This window comes from Arachis hypogaea, chromosome 3 (assembly GCF_003086295.3).
Source record: "Arachis hypogaea cultivar Tifrunner chromosome 3, arahy.Tifrunner.gnm2.J5K5, whole genome shotgun sequence".
NCBI lineage: Eukaryota > Viridiplantae > Streptophyta > Magnoliopsida > Fabales > Fabaceae > Arachis > Arachis hypogaea.
This window is the reverse complement of record NC_092038.1, coordinates 99,158,802-99,181,601: the sequence shown is the minus strand read 5'-3', so window position 1 is coordinate 99,181,601 and position 22,800 is coordinate 99,158,802. Positions and strand designations below refer to the sequence as shown.

The following is a 22,800-nucleotide window of genomic DNA, read 5'->3' as shown; positions in this document are numbered from 1 at the left end:
GGTTTTCTGTATCTAAAATGTAATGTGGTTGTGAAAACGTGGGCTAGTGGCCCTAGGATAGGATTTGGAATTATTGATGTGATTAATGGATGATGTGACTTGTATTAGTATGTATACATTTTTGGTGGATTGTGAGATGTTGATGTAATTGCTTGGATGATGTGAATTGAGTGGAATATATGAGTGATGATGATGATGGTTGGTAAAGTATGTGATGTTGTATGGATATATGGATTGATATGTCTAATTGATGGAAAGGTTGAAGCTCTTGTTGATGAGCATGCTTTTGAGTATGATATTGATATGTGAAAATATATGGTGATTGATGAAATTGGTTGTTGTTTTGGAAATTGAGAGAGGGAAGGATGAGTATTGAATTGAGTAATGAAATATTGATTATGATGTGAGATTTGGTTAAATATGGTGGGTTGATGATTGAAAGGGGTTTGGGGATGATGGAGAGTTGGAATGGTTGAGTGTTGAACTGATTTGGTATGAATTGGTAAGTGTATGTCTTAAATGGGGAGTTTATAAGTTTTTGTGAAAATTGGAATTTTGACGAACTTCAACAGATCATATCTTGAGCATGTGTTTTTAAAATTTGATTATTTTTATATCAATGGAAAGATAATTTTATAAGCTTTAAAATGGTTTAAATTTGGTGGAAATACAAATTTTGTGGAAGGAGATATGATCGTTGGAAATTTGGGTTAAAAATCTTAATTCTACAACTTCTGCAGAATTTGTGATTTCTGGTTTGTGTGCGCACGCACAGCCCGGTGTGCACACACACTCGGCAAAAATTTGGTCCTGTGCGTACGCACAGCCTTGTGCGTACCCACAGGCAAAGACAAGACCCTAGCATGCCCTATGCACACGCGCAACCAATGAAGGATTGCGAGCTGTACGTATAAACAAGCATGTGCGCACGCACACGATGGGAATGGCATACTGGTGGTGGCGCTAGCACACGTTGTGCGTGCGCCCCACCCTGAAGATTTTGCTTTCTATGCATACGCACACATTTAAAAATATTTCTGGGCGTGCGCACGCACACCCCTGTGCGTACGCACATGACCTAGTTCATTTCTAAAACTTTGTTTTCAACCTCTTCACATTCCCAACAAGCTCGTAACCTTCCGAGATGTTATTTCACGCTTATAAACCCCCGAATTCACTCGTTAAACCTTAAATTGGTATAGAACGCCTAGTGATTATGAGAAGACTAGGGAAGAGGGTAATTTGTGGGTGAAGAAAAGGGATGTTATGATGAATATGATGAATGATGATGATATGAGTAGTTGAAGAGGGTGGTGGAGTGCTGTATATGAGATGAACCGAATGGCTGAGCATGTTATGAGCCGAATGGCGGTGTATGATGGTGATTATGGCTGATTATGTACTATGAATTGAAAAGGCGGAAGGCTGAGATGAACATTAATGTATGGCTGTGATTTAATACATATATGCTGAATTGAATTGTTGATATTATGATTTTTTACATTTGTTATGGTTCAGTTATATTTATACACTTTGATTATAATTGAGAAGTTCTAGGATTGGCTTCGGCTTTTCTAGGATATTACATGTTAGATATTTGGGCACTGTTACCATGCTGAGAACCTCCGGTTCTCACCCATGTGGATTTTTGTGGTTTTTAGATGCAGGTCGTGAGGCTCCTCGCTGAGGCGTGCTGGAGACTTCCTTTTGGCGGAGATCCTTAGCTTTTGGGTTTTATTTTGATCATTTTATACTTGTTAGATTCTTATATTCTCCCATGTATATATATATATATATATATATATATATATATATATATATATATATATATATATATATATATATATATTGCATTGACTCCTCTTAGAGGTTATTTTGGAGAAACAGGATTTGCGTAATGTCTTTTGGGTTGTCTTTTGGGATTTTCTTACTATATATGTATGTATACTGTATGCTCGGACCAGTTATCTTTGCAAGTCGAGTCCCGAGTCTTGATATATGTATTTTGGCACTCTTTTGTATATCTCTTCGCTTTAGCTTAATCTCTATCTGTTCGTTTACGTCATCGATCGGAGTGTTGCGCTTTTGATTTGGCGGTCTTGTTTTACCCACTTTTCTTCACAGGCTCCTAGTTATGACCACTTTTGCAATACTATACGTACTAAATTTTATTTTAGAGGTCGTAATACCTCGCCACCTCTGTTTTATGACTTAAGCATAAGACTCTGTGTGGTAGGGTGTTACATCTGTTCTATACCAAAGTGGATTTTTAACGGGCCGCAGATTCTTGGGTAGGGGGGAGTGGGCTTGGATTTAGGTTAAACCTGCCTTGGTATATATATATATGTAATATATGTAAAATAATTAGTAAAATGATTAATAATATTGTATCACATTAAAATTTTTATTTTAACTTATGTTATGTATGTAATTATAGTTATATAAATTTTAAAATTTAATTTTATTTGTTGGATTTTAATAATTATAGGGGCGGGTAAAAGCGGGAAGGGTATCCGCAGGGACAAGTTTGGGTTTAACTTTTTACTACCTGCGGGTAGAAGCAGGGCGAGGCCTGGTACCCGCCCCTACCCGCCCTATTGCCACCCCTAACTTTTGCCCAGGAAGGAACCAAGGGTATTATACAAGGATTCCTTGATGAAACCAATTGGTCCTGACTCATGAGGTTGAGAATCTGACTGAATCTGAGGAGGACATTGATGAGCATATCCAAGAATCTGAAAATTGATGGTACAAAGATACTACGGAGAATAACGAAGAGGACAAACCCATTGATCCTTGTCCAATCATTAAAGTGACTAAAGAGAAATTCGAAGAATGGTGCAAACCATGGAAGGCAGCTTTGATCATGAAAGTCCTAGGAAAAAGAGTGGAATTAGGCTTCATAGAACAACATTTGAAAAGGATTGGGTAAGAAAAGGAAATATAAATGTCATTGATATGGATCGAGACCATTTTCTTGTTGATTTTTTAGATGAGGAAGATTACACTCATGCATTACAGGAGGACCTTGGAAGATAGCCAGGCATTATCTTATTGTTCAGCAATGGAGACCTTTCTTTTTATCATCTAAACAATTAGTAAAAAAGATTATAGTTTAGATCTGAATTTCAAATCTACCCATTGATTTGTTCAATCAACGATTCCATTGGAGCACTATAAAAAATGCGCTGAATACTGTTGGATTTAACAATGGACGTTACCGGCAAATTTAGTGGCAGATTTTTTGATAGCTAAGTGTGAAAATTCATCTCTTAAAAAGGTTATCGTCGGATTTTAAATCCCGTAACTAAATCCGATGGTAAATAGAGGCATGAAAATTAAATTTATCAATGCCAAAGTTAGTGTCAGATATTTCGTCAGAATTTTTCAATGGTAACACGATTTAGTGAAATGCGGTGTATAGGCAACGATGAGTACCATCAGATTTACTGTCGGATTTGTCAAATAAATCCAATGTAATCAATTCACCGTCAGATTTTCTATCAGAAACAATCGGACAGTATAACCATTGCTGGTAAATATTTACTGTTAGATATTTTATGTCCGATGGTAACTACCGTCGAATTTTGTGACGGATAACCAGCTCGAAAAACCAATTGGTTACCAGCAGATATTTCCGACGGTAATGTTGGCGCCAAAAATGTTGTTCCGCGCCATATTACCGTTGGATGATTCCAACAGTAATTTCGACAGTGATGTCAATTTTTTAAAAAAATATTAAAATTAATGGTCAATTTTAATTTTAAATTTATATTTTTTCTCACAATTAGTAGTCAATTCATAAATAATGAAGAATTTTTATTTAAATAAATAATACAATGATAAAATAAGTTAAAAGTCAGGTACATCAAATAAATACAATGAAACAATAAATAAAAAAAACTAATATCTATAAATCCAAGTAGTCGTCGTCGTTGTCGTCAGGTGGCCCTGAGTCGACAGCGCAGAAGATGGCGATGTCCGTGGGCCACCAGCAACGGTACTACCATCAGCAGGGTCGATGCTACCGGCACATCTATGCCTAGTACACTTCCATCTGAACCTCCATACGCTGCATCTGCTCTAGCGACTCCCTAAACTCTAGCCTGACCTCATCGGTAGACGTCGCGTAGGTGAGGATCTCCTGATACCTCTCCCAATAATCGTTAAACTCCTTCGCCTGCTGGTGAATCCATCCAAATCAATCTAAATCCACTAAACAGGAATAAATTTTTAGGAACTTTCAGCAATAATAGAAACCATATCGTTAAAACTAGAAATCATTAACTAGCATTCCAAATCAACCTAAATTCACTAAACAGGAATCAATTTTCAAGAACTTTTAGCAATAACAGGAACCATAATCATTAAAACTAGAAAATAATAACCAACATTCTAACCTAAATCAACTACACTAGAAACGATTCAAGTACTTTCAGCGATAACCATAAACAGAAAATACGTGAGCATTGAACGTAATACTTACCCCGTGCCGCCATCAGGCCAAACACGCAATTGTACGATGGGTGGTAGTGAAGGGGCATCAGTTGCTGCCTGACTTCTGTGGCTGAACTCCAGGGCTGTGGTGGCATCCATCGCTAGAGGCTGAGTCACAATGGATGCTGGTTGCTGAGCGGTAGGAAGCGGCGTCCTCGCCGTGGACAGAGGCACGTGGTTGGGGTTAGGGGCTATGATGAACGGTTGGTCTACGCAATGTTGTCAAACTCGCGAGTCTAGATAAACTCGTGAAGCTGACATAGACTCGACTCGTATATAAGGGCGGAAAAAGGCCAGGCGGCCTACCAAGGACCGGGAGCTTGGCCTATTATAAAATAGGCACATGCTTAGGCTCTCATAAAAACCTTATTATGTTAATAGGCCAGGTCCAGGCTCACTAATTAGCCTTATTGGCCTATCAGGCCTGCCTAGGCCTGTTAATACATAATTACATATATAAATAATTTTTTTATTATTAACAAAATTATGAGATATTTTAAATTTATTATATTTAATTATAAATAATTTTGTATATTTTGAATACTTTAAAGTTTAAAAATTCTTATAAATATTAAATATGACATTTTACATAAAAATATGTTTATTAATTTTTTTAAATAATATTTTTATTTTTGTAAAAAAATTAATAGGCCTTTTAACAGGCTTCAGGCCAGACCAGGCTGAATACTAGGTTAGGCTCAGGCTAATTAACTACATGATAGGCTAGGCCTGTTAAGAGCAAAGCCTGGCCTGCCCTGGCCTGTTTTCACCCCTATTCGTAGACTCGATTCGTAGACTCGTATGAGTTTACTTGTTATACATTTTTCATAATATATATATATATATATATATATTTACTCAAATATATGCATTCAAACTTAACAATTTCAACATCAAAATACATAATAAATTAACATAATACTACAATTACAATAAGTACTCTAGACTACACATTTAAATCCTTTACAAGTATGTGTCTAGTTCAATATATAACACACAATCACACAGTCAAAACTTCATATAACATAACCAAAAAACAAAAGAAAACAATAAAGCAACAATTAATGTTCTAATAAAGTCTAAAACTGAAATCTTCCAATATCTTCATTTTCCACGGCATCAACGTCATCATCTTCACCATCTTCATCAGAAACATCATTTCTTTTAGGTTCAGGTTTGACACGGCCAACAAAATCATCATCATTCACATATTCATCTTCTTCCTCCATTAAATTTTGTTGTGGATCCCCAATGAATTCATTCTCACCTCCCTCACCCATGTTGAATTCATTACTATTCATACTTGGAATAGCAAATTCATTACTATTTGGATCATCATTATTATTGTCATTCGTTGGCAAGTGAGAATGCTCAACACTTTCAGCAAGATTCTCATTAACATTTTCAGTTATCCACTCATCATCAGAATGCATTGCATCAAATTTAAGTTTTGGAGTTTTTCTAATTTGCTTGCCCTTTAACTTCAAATTATACATCACATACACTAAATCATTCATTTTCTTTTGATGCAACCGATTTTTTCTCTTTGTATGAACCTAAAAACATATACTACCAATAGTTAATAAATATAAAAAAATTAAAATTAAAATAAATAAAAAATAGTTCTAGGAATCACCATTTCAAATGCACTCCAATTACGCTTACAACCTAAACTCATAAACTCGTACGAGTTTACGAGTTAACTTGCAAGTTTGACAACAATGGGTCTATTAAACTTGCAACCTGTGGCATAATATGGTTATCATAACCTACGAGTTTAGAGCATTTCAAGCATAATAGAATAAGGGAAGTGTATGTTCCTTTTTGTGTAACTGTGACATAGCATTTTATGTTAGTGTGTGTGTGTTCTAAACCGTACGCAACTTAGAATGCACATTCACTTCTATCCATGTCACACACTGATCCACTCACTTCATTCTAGTGATTATTACCTCATTCCAATATTGTATGCTTTCTTGCTTTTGCATTCACCTTTCTCACTATCCTATTTTCTATTTTCAGGATGTTTTGTCATAAGCAAAAATGGAAGCGGGAAAAGAAAACACAACAACCGATTGACCTACCAGCTGAAGGTAGCAACTCGAAGAGTCGCCGTACCCCCTTGTTCATCCTAGAATGCACCGAGGATGGGGCAAAATTTTAAGTGTGGGGAGGTCGTCCGACCAGTTGGCATTTTTGGTTGAGAAATTTCTAATCCCGACACTTTTGCATTTCATTTTTAGGTCTTTTTTAGGATTTTTCATTATATTTTCTTATTTTGCACATATATATAATGATCTTAGTTAAAATAATGAAATTTTCCAAGAAAAACATTCTTAATAGGGAATTGACATCCCAATTGATTGAGTAAAAGTTATTTTACATTGAACTTGCTTGAATTATATATTGTTGAACATGATTTTTGAGCTAAGAACACAAGCTTGTGAGTTTTGAGCCTAACTGTGTGGTTACATCTTATAACCACTTACTTTCCTTCTTGTGTGCATTATTCTCTTTCTATGATTATAATCTCTGATTTGTTTGATTCTTTATGTCCATTATTCCAAGTATGCATGCATTTATATGATTGAGGCCATTGTTTCATTTAGCTCACTTATCCAAATAGCCTACCTTTCATCAACCATTGTTAGCCAACTTTGAGCCTACGATTAACCCTCTTTGTTCTTTAATTTAACACATTACAAGCCTTAAAGCGAAAAAATAATAAATGTCCTTAATTTGGATCTTTGATTAGCTTAAGCTAGTGAGTGTGTGTATCATTCAAGTGTGGAAAAACTTGGGACATTGGTTGAGGTAAAAAAGTGTTTTTGTATTTTGTTGAAAATATTGAAAATTGGGTATATACTCATGTGTTAATTAAATATTTAAACCATATGCATTGATACCTTTGTATATAATTGCATCAAAAAAAAAGAGAAAAACAAAACAAAAATAAAAAATAAAAAAAGAGAGAAAAAAAAGAAAAAAATAATAAATAAATAAATAAATAAATATAAAAAGAAAAGAAAAAAGAGAAATGCAATAAAAAGGGGATAAAATGCCCCAAAGTAAGTTCAATATGAATCAATACATATGTGTGGTAATCAAAAGAGAATGTGTGAGTATGTAAAAAAGTGAAGAATAGGTAGTTAGGATTGTTTAGAATTTTATAGGTTGTTATATAGGTTAGGTAGAAAGATTAAGTTAAACAAAGATTCAAATTTCAAGCTCACTTGACCATATGCATCCTACCTTGACCCTAACCCCATTACAACCTTATGGAAAGACCTCATGATAATTATATGCATGCATGAAATAAATATTGATTGTTAGATGAAAAACAAATCTTGGAAAGCATGATTAGGGGAGAATTGAGTGAATCGACCCTATACACTTGAGCGACTAGAGCGGATAGCATCCGGTGAAGGTTCGATTGCTCAATTACATGTCTCCACCTAGAATCATCACTTTTCTTACAAATTTGTAAAAATATTTAATAACTCACTTCAATTGTGGATTTGATGTGATTGCTAATACTTTAGCCCTTGTGCTTATATATGTTTTCTTACGAATTGATTTATTTTGGCCAAGTGGTTGCATTCATTTAGATAGATTGCATGTAGATAGGTTGCATATAGATTAGTTTACATTGAATAAATGTCGATACCCTTTGTTTCTTTCTTGATTCTAGCATGAGAACATGCTTGGTTTAAGTGTGGGGAGTTTGATAAACCCCAATTTTGTGGTTTATCTTGTGCTTATTTTGGGAGACTTTATCATCTTTTCTCACATTTATTCAATGAAATGGCATGGTTTCACGATTTTCTCCTAATTAGTACTTAAGTGTGAAAACATGCTTTTTAGGCCTTAATTTGCTAATTTTAATCCACCTTTGATTCCACTAGATTCCTTGATGTGTTTGTTAGTGAATTCATGTTGAAAAGGCTAGGAATGGATCAAAAGAGTGAAGAGAAAAGCATACAAAGTGGAGAACTCATGGAAAATCAAGGATTTGGAGTGCATGAATCGACGCGCACACGTGACATACGCGTATGTGAAGATGGAAAAATGTCAAGCGACGCGTACGCGTGACCCACGTATACGCGTTGATGCTCGCACGTGACCTCATTAAAGTGAAAACGCTGGGGGCAATTTCTGAGCTGCCCAGGTCCAAATCTAACTCATTTTCTGAGCCTATTACATGCAGAATTGAGGGGGGATAATTGATACACTAAGTTTTAGAGAGAGATGCAGAATTCTAGAGAGAGAGACTCTCTCCTCTCTCTAGATTAGGGTTCTTAGTTTTATTTTCCTTTTAGATCTAGATTTCTTTCTTCCTTTGCTTTAATTTTCCATACTAGTTCTATCAATTTATTTCTCTTGTAGTTCCTTTATATTGTTAATTTTAGTTTATGAACTCTTTTGTTGATTTATATTTTCTTTTAATGCAATTTATGATTTTCATGTCTTCTTATCTTTGCTTTAGTTTTCTATTGTTGATTTCTTGCCTTTGTAGTTATAGCTTCCTTTAAGTCTTGCAATTTGTGATGTTTACCTTTATTGTCTTCTATGTGTTTGATGAAATGCTTCTTTTAGTCATAGCTTAGATTTTTCTCCTCTTGGCTTGTGTTGAGTAATTGGTGACTCTTGAGTTATCAAACTCCTTTGTTGATTGGTAATTGAAAGTCACTAGTTGACTTGAATGCCACTAAAGCTAGTCTTTCATTATGATTTGACTAGGACTTGTGGTCTCAAGTTGATATCCACCTGACTTTCCTTCACAGTTAGAGGTTAACTAAGTGGAGTAATGAACAATTCTTGTCACAATTGATAAGGATAAGAAGGATAGGATTTCTAGTTCTCATGCCTTGCCAAGAGTTTTCTTAGTTGTTAGTTTATTCCCTTTGCCTTTTACATTTCTTGTTCCTTACTCCAAAACCCCAAAACATATCTTCATAGCCGATAACAAGAACACTTCTCTGTAATTCTTTGAGAGACAACCTGAGGTTTAAATACTTCGGTTATTAATTTTATTGGGGTTTGTTACTTGTGACAACCAAATTTTTTTATCGAAGAATTGTTTGTTGGTTTAGAACTATACTTGCAATGAGATTTCATTTGTGAAATTCTTTACCGACACAACAAATTTCTGTTCATCACTTACTCAAAGCCATTCAATCCTGGATGGAGAAACCATCCAAATTTTGGGTGGGGAGGTCAACAAAGCTACGGGCAAAGGAGCAGTGATTTCAACAACAATTTCTTCAATATAAACAATTTCAACCACCAACTAACCAATCAAAACCAATTCAAAAACCCACAGAATGCACCTTTCTAATCCCAAAACAATATACAACCACAAAATAACCAATTTCACTCCCAAATTAACCCAAGCTAACCACCACAACCTACACAACCATCTTTAGAAATTCAAAGACTTTCTAGGCTGGAACTACTCTATGAAAAGTTTATGAAAGATGTAGAGAATTCTAGAGAGGAGATGAAGAGCTTTAGAGAAGAGACAAGGTCCATCATGCAAAATCAAAGTGCTTCAATAAGAAAATTGAAGGTGTAAATTGGCCAAATATCTAAGCAACTAGCCAAACTTACCAACATCTTCCCCAGTGACACTAAAATTAACCTATGGGAAGAGTGTAAAGTCATCATACTAAGAAGTAGGAAGATGGTAGAAGAAGTATCTAGAAGCCAAGAAACACAAGGTAAAAAAGCTAACAAGAAAATTAGCAAATCAAAGGAGAAAGTGACCCCTGAACCAACTCCACCTAAAGAGAAAGAAGTTTTGAAGCTTTATGTGTCAAGAGCTCCCTACCCTCAAAGGTTTCAAAAGGGTGTGAGGGACAAGCAGTTTTTCAAATTCCTTGAAATCTTCAAGAAGCTTCAAATTAATATCCCCTTTGTTGAAGCATTAGAGCAAATGCCTCTATATGCCAAATTCTTAAAGGAACTCATGTCTAGGAAGAGGAGTTGGAAAGAAAAAGAAATTGTGGTTTTGACCCAAGAGTGTAGTGCTATCATACAGAAGAACCTTCCCCAAAAATTGAAGGATCCAGGGAGTTTTCAAATTCCTTGCAGTATAGGGGATATCACCATTGAAAGAGCACTTTGTGACTTAGGTGCTGGTGGACGAAATTGTGATCACTTGTATGTATTTATAAAAGATGTATACTCTGAGGGCATTGTTTATTTTCTTCACAATCTCGTTCAACTAACCAGCAAGTGTACTGGGTCGTCCAAGTAATAACCTTACGTGAGTAAGGGTCGAATCCACAGAGATTGTTGGTATGAAGCAAGCTATGGTCACCTTGTAAATCTCAGTCAGGCAGAAGAAAGAGGAATTGTAATTATAATAAATAAAAAGGAATAATAAAAGGGATAGAACACTTATGCAGATTCATTGGTGGGAATTTCAGATAAGCGGATGGAGATGCTGTAGAGCCCAAGGACGCCTGCTCTCCTACTCCTTCTACTCAATCCTTCTTACTCCTTTCCATGGCAAGCTTTGTATAGGGGTTCACCATCAACTGTGGCTACTTTCATTCCTCACGGGGAAATAACCTGTGCGGCTGTCACTCGCACAGCTAACCAGTCTGGAGGCATCACCCGTGGCTGATGGCTACATCCCATCCTCGCAGTGAAAACTATGCAACGCACTCTGTCACAGTACGGCTAATCACCGGTTGGTTCCCGCTCCTACTGGAATAGAATCCCTCTTTTGCGTCTGTCACCAACGCCCAGCAGGTTAAAGTTTGAAGCACGTCACGGTCATTCATGATCGGAATCCTACTCGGAACACCACAGACAAGGTTGGACTTTCCGGACTCCCAGGATCCTACTCGGAACACCACAGACAAGGTTGGACTTTCCGGATCCAGATGAATGCCGCCAACTATCTAACTTATACCACGAAGATTCTGTTGGGGAATCTAAGAGATACGCATTCAAGCTCTGTTGCATGTAGAACGGACATGGTTGTCAATCACGCGCATTCATAAGTGAGAATGATAATGAGGGTAATCTGACTCATCACATTCATCATGTTCTTGGGTACGAATGAATATCTTGGAATAAGAATAAGAGAGAATTGAATAAAAGATAATAGAATTGCATTAATACTTGAGGTACAGCAGAGCTCCACACCCTTAATCTATGGTGTGCAGAAACTCCACCGTTGAAAATACATAAGCAAAGAGTTCAGGCATGGCCGAATGGCCAGCCCTCTCTAACGTGATCACAGGATCAAAATACAATCCAGGATGTCTAATACAATAGATAAATGTCCTATATATACTAGACTAGCTACTAGGGTTTACATGAGTAAGTAATTGATGCATAAATCCACTTCCGGGGCCCACTTGGTGTGTGCTTGGGCTGAGCTTGATGAATTCACGTGCTAAGGCATATCTTGGCGTTGAACTCTGAGTTATGACGTGTTTTGGGCGTTCAACTCCGGATCATGACGTTTTTCTGGCGTTTAACTCCAGACAGCAGCATGAACTTGGCGTTCAACGCCAAGTTACGTCGTCATTCTTCGAATAAAGTATGGACTATTATATATTGCTGGAAAGCCCTGGATGTCTACTTTCCAACGCCGTTGAGAGCGCGCCAATTGGAGTTCTGTAGCTCCAGAAAATCCATTTCGAGTGCAGGGAGGTCAGATTCCAACAGCATCAGCAGTCCTTTTGTCAGCCTTCTTCAGAGTTTTGCTCAAATCCCTCAATTTCAGTCAGAATTTACCTGAAATCACAGAAAAGCACACAAACTCATAGTAAAGTCCAGAAATGTGAATTTAACATAAAAACTAATGAAAACATCCCTAAAAGTAGCTCAAACTTACTAAAAACTATATGAAAACAATGCCAAAAAGCGTATAAATTATCCGCTCATCACAACACCAAACTTAAATTGTTGCTTGTCCCCAAGCAACTGAAAATCAAATAGGATAAAAATAAGAGAGTATACTATAAAGTCCAAAATATCAATGAATATTAATTTAATTAGATGAGCGGGACTTGTAGCTTTTTGCTTCTGAACAGTTTTGGCATCTCACTTTTTCCTTTGAAGTTTAGAGTGATTGGCTTCTCTAGGAACTTAGAATTTCAGATAGTGTTATTGACTTTCCTAGTTAGGCATGTTGATTCTTGAACACAGCTACTTTATGAGTCTTGGCTGTGGCCCTAAGCACTTTGTCTTCCAGTATTACCACCGGATACACAAATGCCACAGACACATAACTGGGTGAACCTTTTCAGATTGTGACTCAGCTTTGCTAAAGTCCCCAGTTAGTGGTGTCCAGAGCTCTTAAGCACACTCTTTTGCTTTGGATCACGACTTTAACCACTCAGTCTCAAGCTTTTCACTTGGACCTTCATGACACAAGCACATGGTTAGGGACAGCTTGATTTAGCCGCTTAGGCCTGGATTTTATTTCCTTGGGCCCTCCTATCCATTGATGCTCAAAGCCTTGGATCCTTGCTACCCTTGCCCTTTGGTTTTAAGGGCTATTGGCTTTTTCTGCTTGCTTTTTCTTTCTATTTTATATTTTTTTTTTCGCCATTTTTTTTTTCTTTTTTTTTTCACTGCTTTTTCTTGCTTCAAGAATCAATTCATGAATTTTTCAGTTCATCAATAACATTTCTCTTTGTTCATCATTCTTTCAAGAGCCAACAATTTTAACACTCATAAACAACAAGATCAAAAATATGCACTGTTCAAGCATTCATTCAGAAAACAAAAATTATTGCCACCACATCAATATAATTAAATTAAATTCACTAATAATTTCGAAAATTATGTACTTCTTGTTCTTTTGAATTAAAACATTTTTCTTTTAAGAGAGGTGAAAGACTAATGGATTTTATTCATAGCTTTAAGGCATGGTTTACACACTAATGATCATGAAGTAGAAACACAAAAACATAGATAAACATAACACTTAAAACCCGAAAACAGAAAGAAAATAAAGAACAAGGAATGAATCCACCTCTTAGTGGCGTCTTCTTCTTGAAGGACCAATGATGTTCTTTAACTCTTCTATGTCCCTTCCTTGCCTTTGTTGCTCCTCTCTCATAGCTCTTTGATCTCTCTTATTTCTTGGAGAGTGAGGGCGTGTTCATGGTGTTCCACCCTTAGTTGTTCCACGTTTTGGCTCAAGTCTTCTAAGGAGGTACTGAGTTGCTCCCAATAGTTGTTGGGAGGAAAGTGCATTCCATGAGGCATTTGTTGATGAACTTCCTCATGTTCTCCTTGGGGGCCGTGAGGGACTTCCCTTGTTTGCTCCATCCTTTTCTTGGTGATGGGCTTGTCTTCTTCAATGGAGATATCTCCATCTATGATAACTCCAGCTGAATAACATAGATGGCATATGAGGTGGGGGAAGGCTAGCCGTGCCATGTATGAAGGCTTGTCAGCTATTTTGTAGAGTTCATTGGCTATGACTTCATGAACCTCTACTTCCTCTCCAATCATGATGCTATGAATCATGATTGCCCGATCCACAGTAACTTCAGATCGGTTGCTTGTAGGGATGATGGATCTTTGGATGAACTCCAGCCATCCTCTAGCTACAGGCTTGAGGTCCAGTCTTCTTAGTTGGACTGGTTTGCCTTTGGAGTCTACTCTCCATTGGGCGCCTTCCACACAAATGTCCATTAGGACTTGGTCCAACCTTTGGTTGAAGTTGACCCTCCTTGTGTAGGGGCGTTCATCACCTTGCATCATGGGTAGATGAAACGCCAACCTCACATTTTCCGGACTGAAATCTAAGTATTTCCCCCGAACCATTGTGAGATAGTTCTTTGGATTCGGGTTCATACTTTGATCATGGTTCCTAGTGATCCATGCATTAGCATAGAACTCTTGAACCATCAATAATCCGACTTGTTGCATGGGGTTGGTTATGACTTCCCACCCTCTTCTTTGGATCTCATGTCGGATTTCCGGATACTCATTCTTTTTGAGCTTGAAGGGGACCTCAGGGATCACCTTCTTCTTTGCCACAACATCATAGAAGTGGTCTTGGTGGCTCTTGGAGATGAATCTCTCCTTTTCCCATGATTCGGAAGTGGAAGCTTTTGCCTTCCCTTTTCCTTTTCTTGAGGAAACTCCGGTCTTGGGTGCCATTGATGGTGAATGAAAAATAAAAAGCTAGGCTTTTTACCACACCAAACTTAAAATTTGCTCGTCCTCGAGCAAAAAAGAAAAGAAGAGTAGAAGAAGAAGAAGAGAATTTGGGTAGAGAAGGAGAAGAGGGGTTCGGCTATATGAGAGAAGAAGGGGTTATGTTGTGTGAAAATGAAGAAGAAAAGGGAGGTATTTATAGGGAGGGGGGAAGGGTTAGGTTTCGGCCATTTTGGGTGGGAATGGGTGGGAAATTGAATTTGAATGTAGTGGGGGTAGGTGGGGTTTATGGGGAAGAGGAGGTTGATGTGAGTGGTGCATGGGGTAATTGGGAAGAGAAATTGATGTGATTGGTGAAGGTTTTTGGGAAGGGTGACATTGAGAATGAGATTTGGATTAGGAGAGTGTGAATAGGATTAAAAGAAAAGGTAGGTGGGGATCCTGTGGGGTCCACAGATCCTGAGGTAGGGATCCTGTGGGGTCCACAGGTCCTGAGGTGAAAAGAAATACCATTCCTTCACTTTATAGGCGTGTAAATTGCCTTCATGCACCATTCTGGCGTTCAAACGCCCATTGGTGCATGTTCTGGGCGTTAAACGCCCATGTGATGCTTGATTCTGGCGTTGAACGCCAGTTTCAAGCTTGTTTCTGGCGTTCAGCGCCAGATTGTCCTCTGCGTGCGCATCCTGGCGTTAAACGCCAGGATGTAGCTTGTTTTGGGCGTTCAGCGCCAGGAAGATGCTCTGTTCTGGCGTTGAACGCCCGCCAGATGCATCTTCTGGGCGTTGAACGCCGGCCCGCGCGTCCTCCAGGGTGAAAAATTTTTTTCTTCTGTTTTTGACTCTGTTTTTAATTTTTTTGATTTTTTTCGTGACTCCTCATGATCATGTACCTAATTAAACATAAAAATAACAAAGAAACAAAATAAAATAAAATTAGATAAATAAAATTGGGTTGCCTCCCAACAAGCGCTTCTTTAATGTCAATAGCTTGACAGTGGCTCTCATGGAGCCACAGAGCAATCAAGTCAATGTTGTCTAGTCCCAACACCAAACTTAGAGTTTGGATATGGGGTTTGAACACCAAACTTAGAGTTTGGTTATGGCTTCACAACACCAAACTTAGAGTTTGACTGTGTGGGCTCTTCTTGACCTTGAACTGAGAGAAGCTCTTCATGCTTACTCTCTTTTGTCACAGAGGGATTGCCATGTGCTTGAAACACAAGGTATTCTCCATTTAATTGAAGGACTAACTCTCCTCTGTTGACATCTATCACAGCTTCTGCTGTGGCTAGGAAAGGTCTTCCTAGGATGATGCATTCATCATCTTCCTTCCTAGTATCTAGGATTAGGAAATCAGCAGGGATGTAAAAGTCTTCAACTTTTACTAGCACGTCCTCTACTATCCCATGAGCTTCTCTCATGGATTTATCTGCCAATTGTAATGAGAACAAGGCAGGTTGTACCTCAATGATTCTTAGCTTCTCCATTACAGAGAGTGGCATAAGGTTTATCCCTGACCCAAGATCACATAGAGCTTTCTCAAAGCTCATGGTGCCAATGGTGCAAGGTATTAAGAACTTGCCAGGATCTTGTTTCTTTTGAGGTAGAGTTTCCTGAATCCAAGTTTCTAATTCATTAATGAGCAAGGGAGGTTTACTTTCCAAAGTCTCATTACCAAACAGCTTGGCATTCAGTTTCATGATAGCTCCTAGATATTGAGCAACTTGCTCACTAGTCACATCTTCATCCTCTTCAGAGGATGAATAATTGTCAGAGCTCATGAATGGCAGAAGGAGATTGAATGGAATCTCTATGGTCTCTGCATGAGCCTCAGATTCCTCAAGATCCTTATTAGGAAGCTCCTTCTTGCTTGGAGGACGTCCCAGGAGTTCTTTCTCACTAGGATTTTCGTCCTCCTCCTCCTTTGTGCTTTCGGCCATGTTGACTAAGTCAATGGCTTTGCACTCTCCTTTTGGATTCTCTTCTGTATTACTTGGGAGAATACTGGGAGGAGTTTCAATAACTTTCTTACTCAGCTGGCCTACTTGTGCCTCCAAATTTCTAATGGAGGATCTTGTTTCATTCATGAAACTGAAGGTGGCCTTTGACAGATCAGAGACTATATTAGCTAAATTAGAATTATTTTGTTCAGAATTCTCTGTCTGTTGCTGAGAAGATGATGGATATGGCTTACTATTATTCAGCCTATTGCGTTCACCATTGTTAAAACCTTGTTGAGGTTTTTGTTGATCCTTCCAGGAGAAATTTGGATGATTTCTCCATGATGGGTTATAGGTATTTCCATATGGTTCACCCAGATAATTAACCTCTGCCATGGCAGGGTTCTCAGGATCATAAGCTTCTTCAGAAGCTACCTCTCTAGTACTGTTGGATGCATGTTGCAATCCATTCAGATTTTGAGAGATCATGTTGACCTGTTGAGTCAACACTTTGTTCTGAGCCAGTATGGCATTCAGAGCATCAATTTCAAGAACTCCCTTCTTCTGAGGGACCCCATTATTCACGGAATTCCTCTCAGAGGTATACATGAACTGGTTGTTTGCAACCATGTCAATGAGTTCTTGAGCCTCTTCAGGCGTTTTCTTCAGGTGAATAGATCCACCTGCAGAATGGTCCAGTGACATTTTCGAAAATTCAGAGAGACCATAATAGAATATATCTAATAGGGTCCATTCTGAAAACATGTCAGATGGACATCTCTTGGTCAGCTGCTTGTATCTTTCCCAAGCTTCATAGAGGGATTCACCATATTTTTGCTTGAAGGTTTGAACATCCACTCTTAGCTTGCTCAGCTTTTGAGGAGGAAAGAATTTATCTAAGAAGGCAGTGACCAGCTTATCCCAGGAGTCCAGGCTATCCTTAGGTTGTGAATCCAACCATATTCTAGCTCTGTCTCTTACAGCAAAAGGGAAAAGCATGAATCTGTAGACTTCAGGATTAACTCCATTCGTCTTTACAGTATCACAGACTTGCAAGAATTCAGTTAAGAACTGATAAGGATCTTCAGATGGAAGTCCATAAAACTTGCAGTTTTGTTGCATCAAAGCAACTAGTTGAGGCTTAAGCTCAAAGTTATTGGCTCCAATGGCAGGAATGGAGATGCTTCTTCCATCAAATTTGGATGTTGGCTTTGTGAAGTCACCAAGCATTCTCCTTGCATTATTATTATTATTATTTTCGGCTGCCATCTCCTTCTCTTGTTCGAAAATTTCTGAAAGGTTGTTTCTGGATTGTTGTAATTTAGCTTCTCTTAATTTTCTCTTCAGAGTCCTTTCAGGTTCTGGATCAACTTCAACAAGAGTGCCCTTTTCCTTGTTCCTGCTCATAAGAAAGAGAAGAAAACAGAAAAGAAAGAGGAATACTCTATGTCACAGTATAGAGATTCCTTTATGTTAGTAGAAGAAGAAAGGGGTAGAGTGGAAAAGAAACACAACTGTGAGGATGGCAGAGATGTGAGGATGTGAATGAAGAGAGGTGAAGAGAAGTGTTAGTAATTAAATAATTAAATAGAAGAAGAAAAGAGAAAGAAATTTTCGAAAATAATTTTGAAAAAATGGTTAGTGATTTTCGAAAATTAAAGATGAGATGAGATTAAAATTAGAATTTAAAACAATTAAAAAGAATTTTTGAAAAAGAGGGAAAAGTAGTTAGGTGGTTTTGAAAAAGATAAGAAACAAACAAGGAGTTAGTTAGTTGATTGAAAAAGATTTGAAATCAAATTTTGAAAAAGATAAGAAGATAGGAGGTTAGATAAGATATTTTGAAATCAAATTTTGAAAAAGATAAAATTTTTGAAAAAGATAAGATAAAAGATAAAAAGATATATTTGAAAAAGATATTTAAAAAAAAAAGATTTAATTTTAAAAATTACTTAACTAACAAGAAACTACAAGATAAGATTCTAGAATTTAAAGATTGAACCTTTCTTAACAAGAAAGTAACAAACTTCAAATTTTTGAACCAATCACATTAATTGTTAGCTAATTTTCGAAAATTTGATAAAAAGATAAGAAAAAGATTTTGAAAATATTTTGAAAAATATTTTTGAAATTTTCGAAAATGCTAAAAAAAATGAAAAAGATATGATTTTTGAAAAAGATTTTGAAAAGATAATATTTTTAAAATTGAAATTTTGACTTGACTTGTAAGAAACAACTAATTTTTAAAAATTTTTGACCAAGTCAACCCAAAATTTCGAAATTTTAGAGGAAAATAAGGAAAAGATATTTTTGATTTTTAAATATTGAATGAAAAACACAAAAATGACCCAAAACATGAAAATTTTGGATCAAGACACAAGATGCATGCAAGAATGCTATGAATGTCAAGATGAACACCAAGAACACTATGAAGATCATGATGAACATCAAGAACATAATTTTGAAAAATTTTTGATGCAAAGAAAACATGCAAGACACCAAACTTAGAAATCTTTAATGCATGAAAATTATGAATGCAAAAATGCACATGAAAAACAACAAAAGACACAAAACAAGAAATCATCAAGATCAAACAAGAGGACTTGTCAAGAACAACTTGAAGATCATGAAGAACACTATGAATGCATGAATTTTCGAAAACAATGCAAGAAAAATTTTAAAAGCATGCAATTGACACCAAACTTAAAAATTAACACAAGACTCAAACAAGAAACACAAAATATTTTTGATTTTTATGATTTTCTAATTTTTTTGTATTTTTATTGATTTTTTTCGAAAAACATTTTTGGAAAAACGAAAAATAAAAGAAAAATTTTGAAAGAGATTTTTGAAAAGAAAATTACCTAATCTGAGCAACAAGATGAACCGTCAGTTGTCCATACCCGAACAATCCCCGGCAACGGCGCCAAAAACTTGGTGGACGAAATTGTGATCACTTGTATGTATTTATAAAAGATGTATACTCTGAGGGCATTGTTTATTTTCTTCACAATCTCGTTCAACTAACCAGCAAGTGTACTGGGTCGTCCAAGTAATAACCTTACGTGAGTAAGGGTCGAATCCACAGAGATTGTTGGTATGAAGCAAGCTATGGTCACCTTGTAAATCTCAGTCAGGCAGAAGAAAGAGGAATTGTAATTATAATAAATAAAAAGGAATAATAAAAGGGATAGAACACTTATGCAGATTCATTGGTGGGAATTTCAGATAAGCGGATGGAGATGCTGTAGAGCCCAAGGACGCCTGCTCTCCTACTCCTTCTACTCAATCCTTCTTACTCCTTTCCATGGCAAGCTTTGTATAGGGGTTCACCATCAACTGTGGCTACTTTCATTCCTCACGGGGAAATAACCTGTGCGGCTGTCACTCGCACAGCTAACCAGTCTGGAGGCATCACCCGTGGCTGATGGCTACATCCCATCCTCGCAGTGAAAACTATGCAACGCACTCTGTCACAGTACGGCTAATCACCGGTTGGTTCCCGCTCCTACTGGAATAGAATCCCTCTTTTGCGTCTGTCACCAACGCCCAGCAGGTTAAAGTTTGAAGCACGTCACGGTCATTCATGATCGGAATCCTACTCGGAACACCACAGACAAGGTTGGACTTTCCGGACTCCCAGGATCCTACTCGGAACACCACAGACAAGGTTGGACTTTCCGGATCCAGATGAATGCCGCCAACTATCTAACTTATACCACGAAGATTCTGTTGGGGAATCTAAGAGATACGCATTCAAGCTCTGTTGCATGTAGAACGGACATGGTTGTCAATCACGCGCATTCATAAGTGAGAATGATAATGAGGGTAATCTGACTCATCACATTCATCATGTTCTTGGGTACGAATGAATATCATGGAATAAGAATAAGAGAGAATTGAATAAAAGATAATAGAATTGCATTAATACTTGAGGTACAGCAGAGCTCCACACCCTTAATCTATGGTGTGCAGAAACTCCACCGTTGAAAATACATAAGCAAAGAGTTCAGGCATGGCCGAATGGCCAGCCCTCTCTAACGTGATCACAGGATCAAAATACAATCCAGGATGTCTAATACAATAGATAAATGTCCTATATATACTAGACTAGCTACTAGGGTTTACATGAGTAAGTAATTGATGCATAAATCCACTTCCGGGGCCCACTTGGTGTGTGCTTGGGCTGAGCTTGATGAATTCACGTGCTAAGGCATATCTTGGCGTTGAACTCTGAGTTATGACGTGTTTTGGGCGTTCAACTCCGGATCATGACGTTTTTCTGGCGTTTAACTCCAGACAGCAGCATGAACTTGGCGTTCAACGCCAAGTTACGTCGTCATTCTTCGAATAAAGTATGGACTATTATATATTGCTGGAAAGCCCTGGATGTCTACTTTCCAACGCCGTTGAGAGCGCGCCAATTGGAGTTTTGTAGCTCCAGAAAATCCACTTCGAGTGCAGGGAGGTCAGATTCCAACAGCATCAGCAGTCCTTTTGTCAGCCTTCTTCAGAGTTTTGCTCAAATCCCTCAATTTCAGTCAGAATTTACCTGAAATCACAGAAAAGCACACAAACTCATAGTAAAGTCCAGAAATGTGAATTTAACATAAAAACTAATGAAAACATCCCTAAAAGTAGCTCAAACTTACTAAAAACTATATGAAAACAATGCCAAAAAGCGTATAAATTATCCGCTCATCAGGTGCTAGCATCAACTTGATGCCTCTGTCAGTGATGAGGAGAATGTTGATTGAAGAAGTTAAACCATGGCCCTCTAACTGGCTGATAGATCATTCAAATTTCCTCATGCAGTAGTGGAGAATCTGCTAGTGAAAGTGGGTGAATTTATCTTCGCAGCTGACTTTGTGGTGGTGGATATAGAAGAGGATGTCAATGCCTCAATCATCTTGGAGAGACCATTCTTAGCAACTTCCAGAGCTATCATTGATGTTCAAAAGGGGGAACTAGTTCTCAGAGTTCATGAAGAGAAGATAGTATTCAATGTCTTCAAGGCAATAAACTACCTAAGTGAACCTCCTGAAGAATGCATGAGGGTTCATGTTATTGAATCCTTGGTGCATAAGGTCTTGGGAGAAGAGAAGTTTGATGCAGCTTTTGAAGTGGCTCATGAGTCATGTAATGAGGAACCAGAGGAGATCATAGCCACCCCAATTGTGCTAGAGAAAAAGAAAGAAAAAGAGGAAGCACCCAAGCTTGAACTCAAGCCATTACCCTCCAATCTCAAGTATGCATTCTTGGGAGATGATGATACCTTCCCAGTGATCATTAGCTCTTCACTGAGTAAGGAGGAAGAGAATGACTTGCTTCAAATTCTGAGGAGCCACAAGGATGCCATTGGTTGGACTATTTCTGATCTAAAGGGAATTAGTCCAATAATGTGCATGCACAAAATCCTTCTAGAAGATGATGCAAGACCCATAGTTCAACCACAAAGAAGACTGAATCCTACAATGATAGAGGTTGTGCAAAAATAGGTGTTGAAATTATGGGAGGCAGGGGTGATCTATCCTATCTCTGACAACTCATGGGTGAGTCCGGTCCAAGTGGTTTCCAAGAAAGGTGGTGTCACTGTGGTACCTAATAAGAAGAATGAATTGATCCTAACAAGAACTATGACTGGTTGGCACATGTGCATAGACTATAGGAAGCCCAATGAAGCCACCAAGAAGGATCACTTTCCTCTTTCATTCATGGATCAAATGTTGGAAAGATTAGTAGGACATGCCTACTATTACTTCTTGGATGACTATTCAGACTACAACCAAATTATGGTAGATCCTAAAAACCAGGAGAAAACTTCTTTCACATGTCCATATAGTGTTTTTGCATATAGGCACATGATGAGTGTATAGTTTATACGCTTTTTGGTATTATTTTCATATTATTTTGGTTATGTTTTGTTTAAGTTTCATTATATTTTCATAGATTTTAGTGCAAAATTCATATTTTTGGATTCTAATTTGAGTTGTTGTGTTTTTTGAAGATTTCAGGTAATTTTTGGCTGAAATTGAGGAGTTTTGGTAAAGTCCGATTCAGAGGCAAGGAAAGCATAGCATATGCTGTCAGATTCTAACCTCCATGCACTCAAATAAGCATTTCTAGGGCTAAAAAGGTCCAAATGATGCGCTCTTAATGGGATTGGAAAGCTGACTTTCAGAGCTTTTCAGCAATATATAATAGTCTATACTTTTCTTCGAAGG

The 22,800-nt window shown here is 37.5% G+C and overlaps 1 protein-coding gene across 1 annotated transcript; it reads left to right on the top strand.

The window, feature by feature from the left end:
- The first annotated feature begins 10,180 nt into the window (after nucleotides 1-10,180).
- On the top strand, nucleotides 10,181-22,074 carry LOC112779118 (uncharacterized). Its single transcript, XM_025823375.1, has 2 exons — nucleotides 10,181-10,649; nucleotides 21,392-22,074. The coding sequence occupies exons 1-2, from the start codon at nucleotides 10,181-10,183 to the stop codon at nucleotides 22,072-22,074; spliced, it is 1,152 nt and encodes a 383-aa protein (XP_025679160.1).
- Nucleotides 22,075-22,800: the final 726 nt, after the last annotated feature.

Coding starts and splice junctions, on each gene's coding strand:
- LOC112779118 (XM_025823375.1), top strand. CDS start 10,181: ATGGTAGAAGAAGTATCTAGAAGCCAAGAAACACAAGGTAAAAAAGCT. Junction 10,650..21,391: donor AGGTGCTGGTGGACGAAATT/GTGATCACTTGT, acceptor TTCCTCATGCAG/TAGTGGAGAATCTGCTAGTG.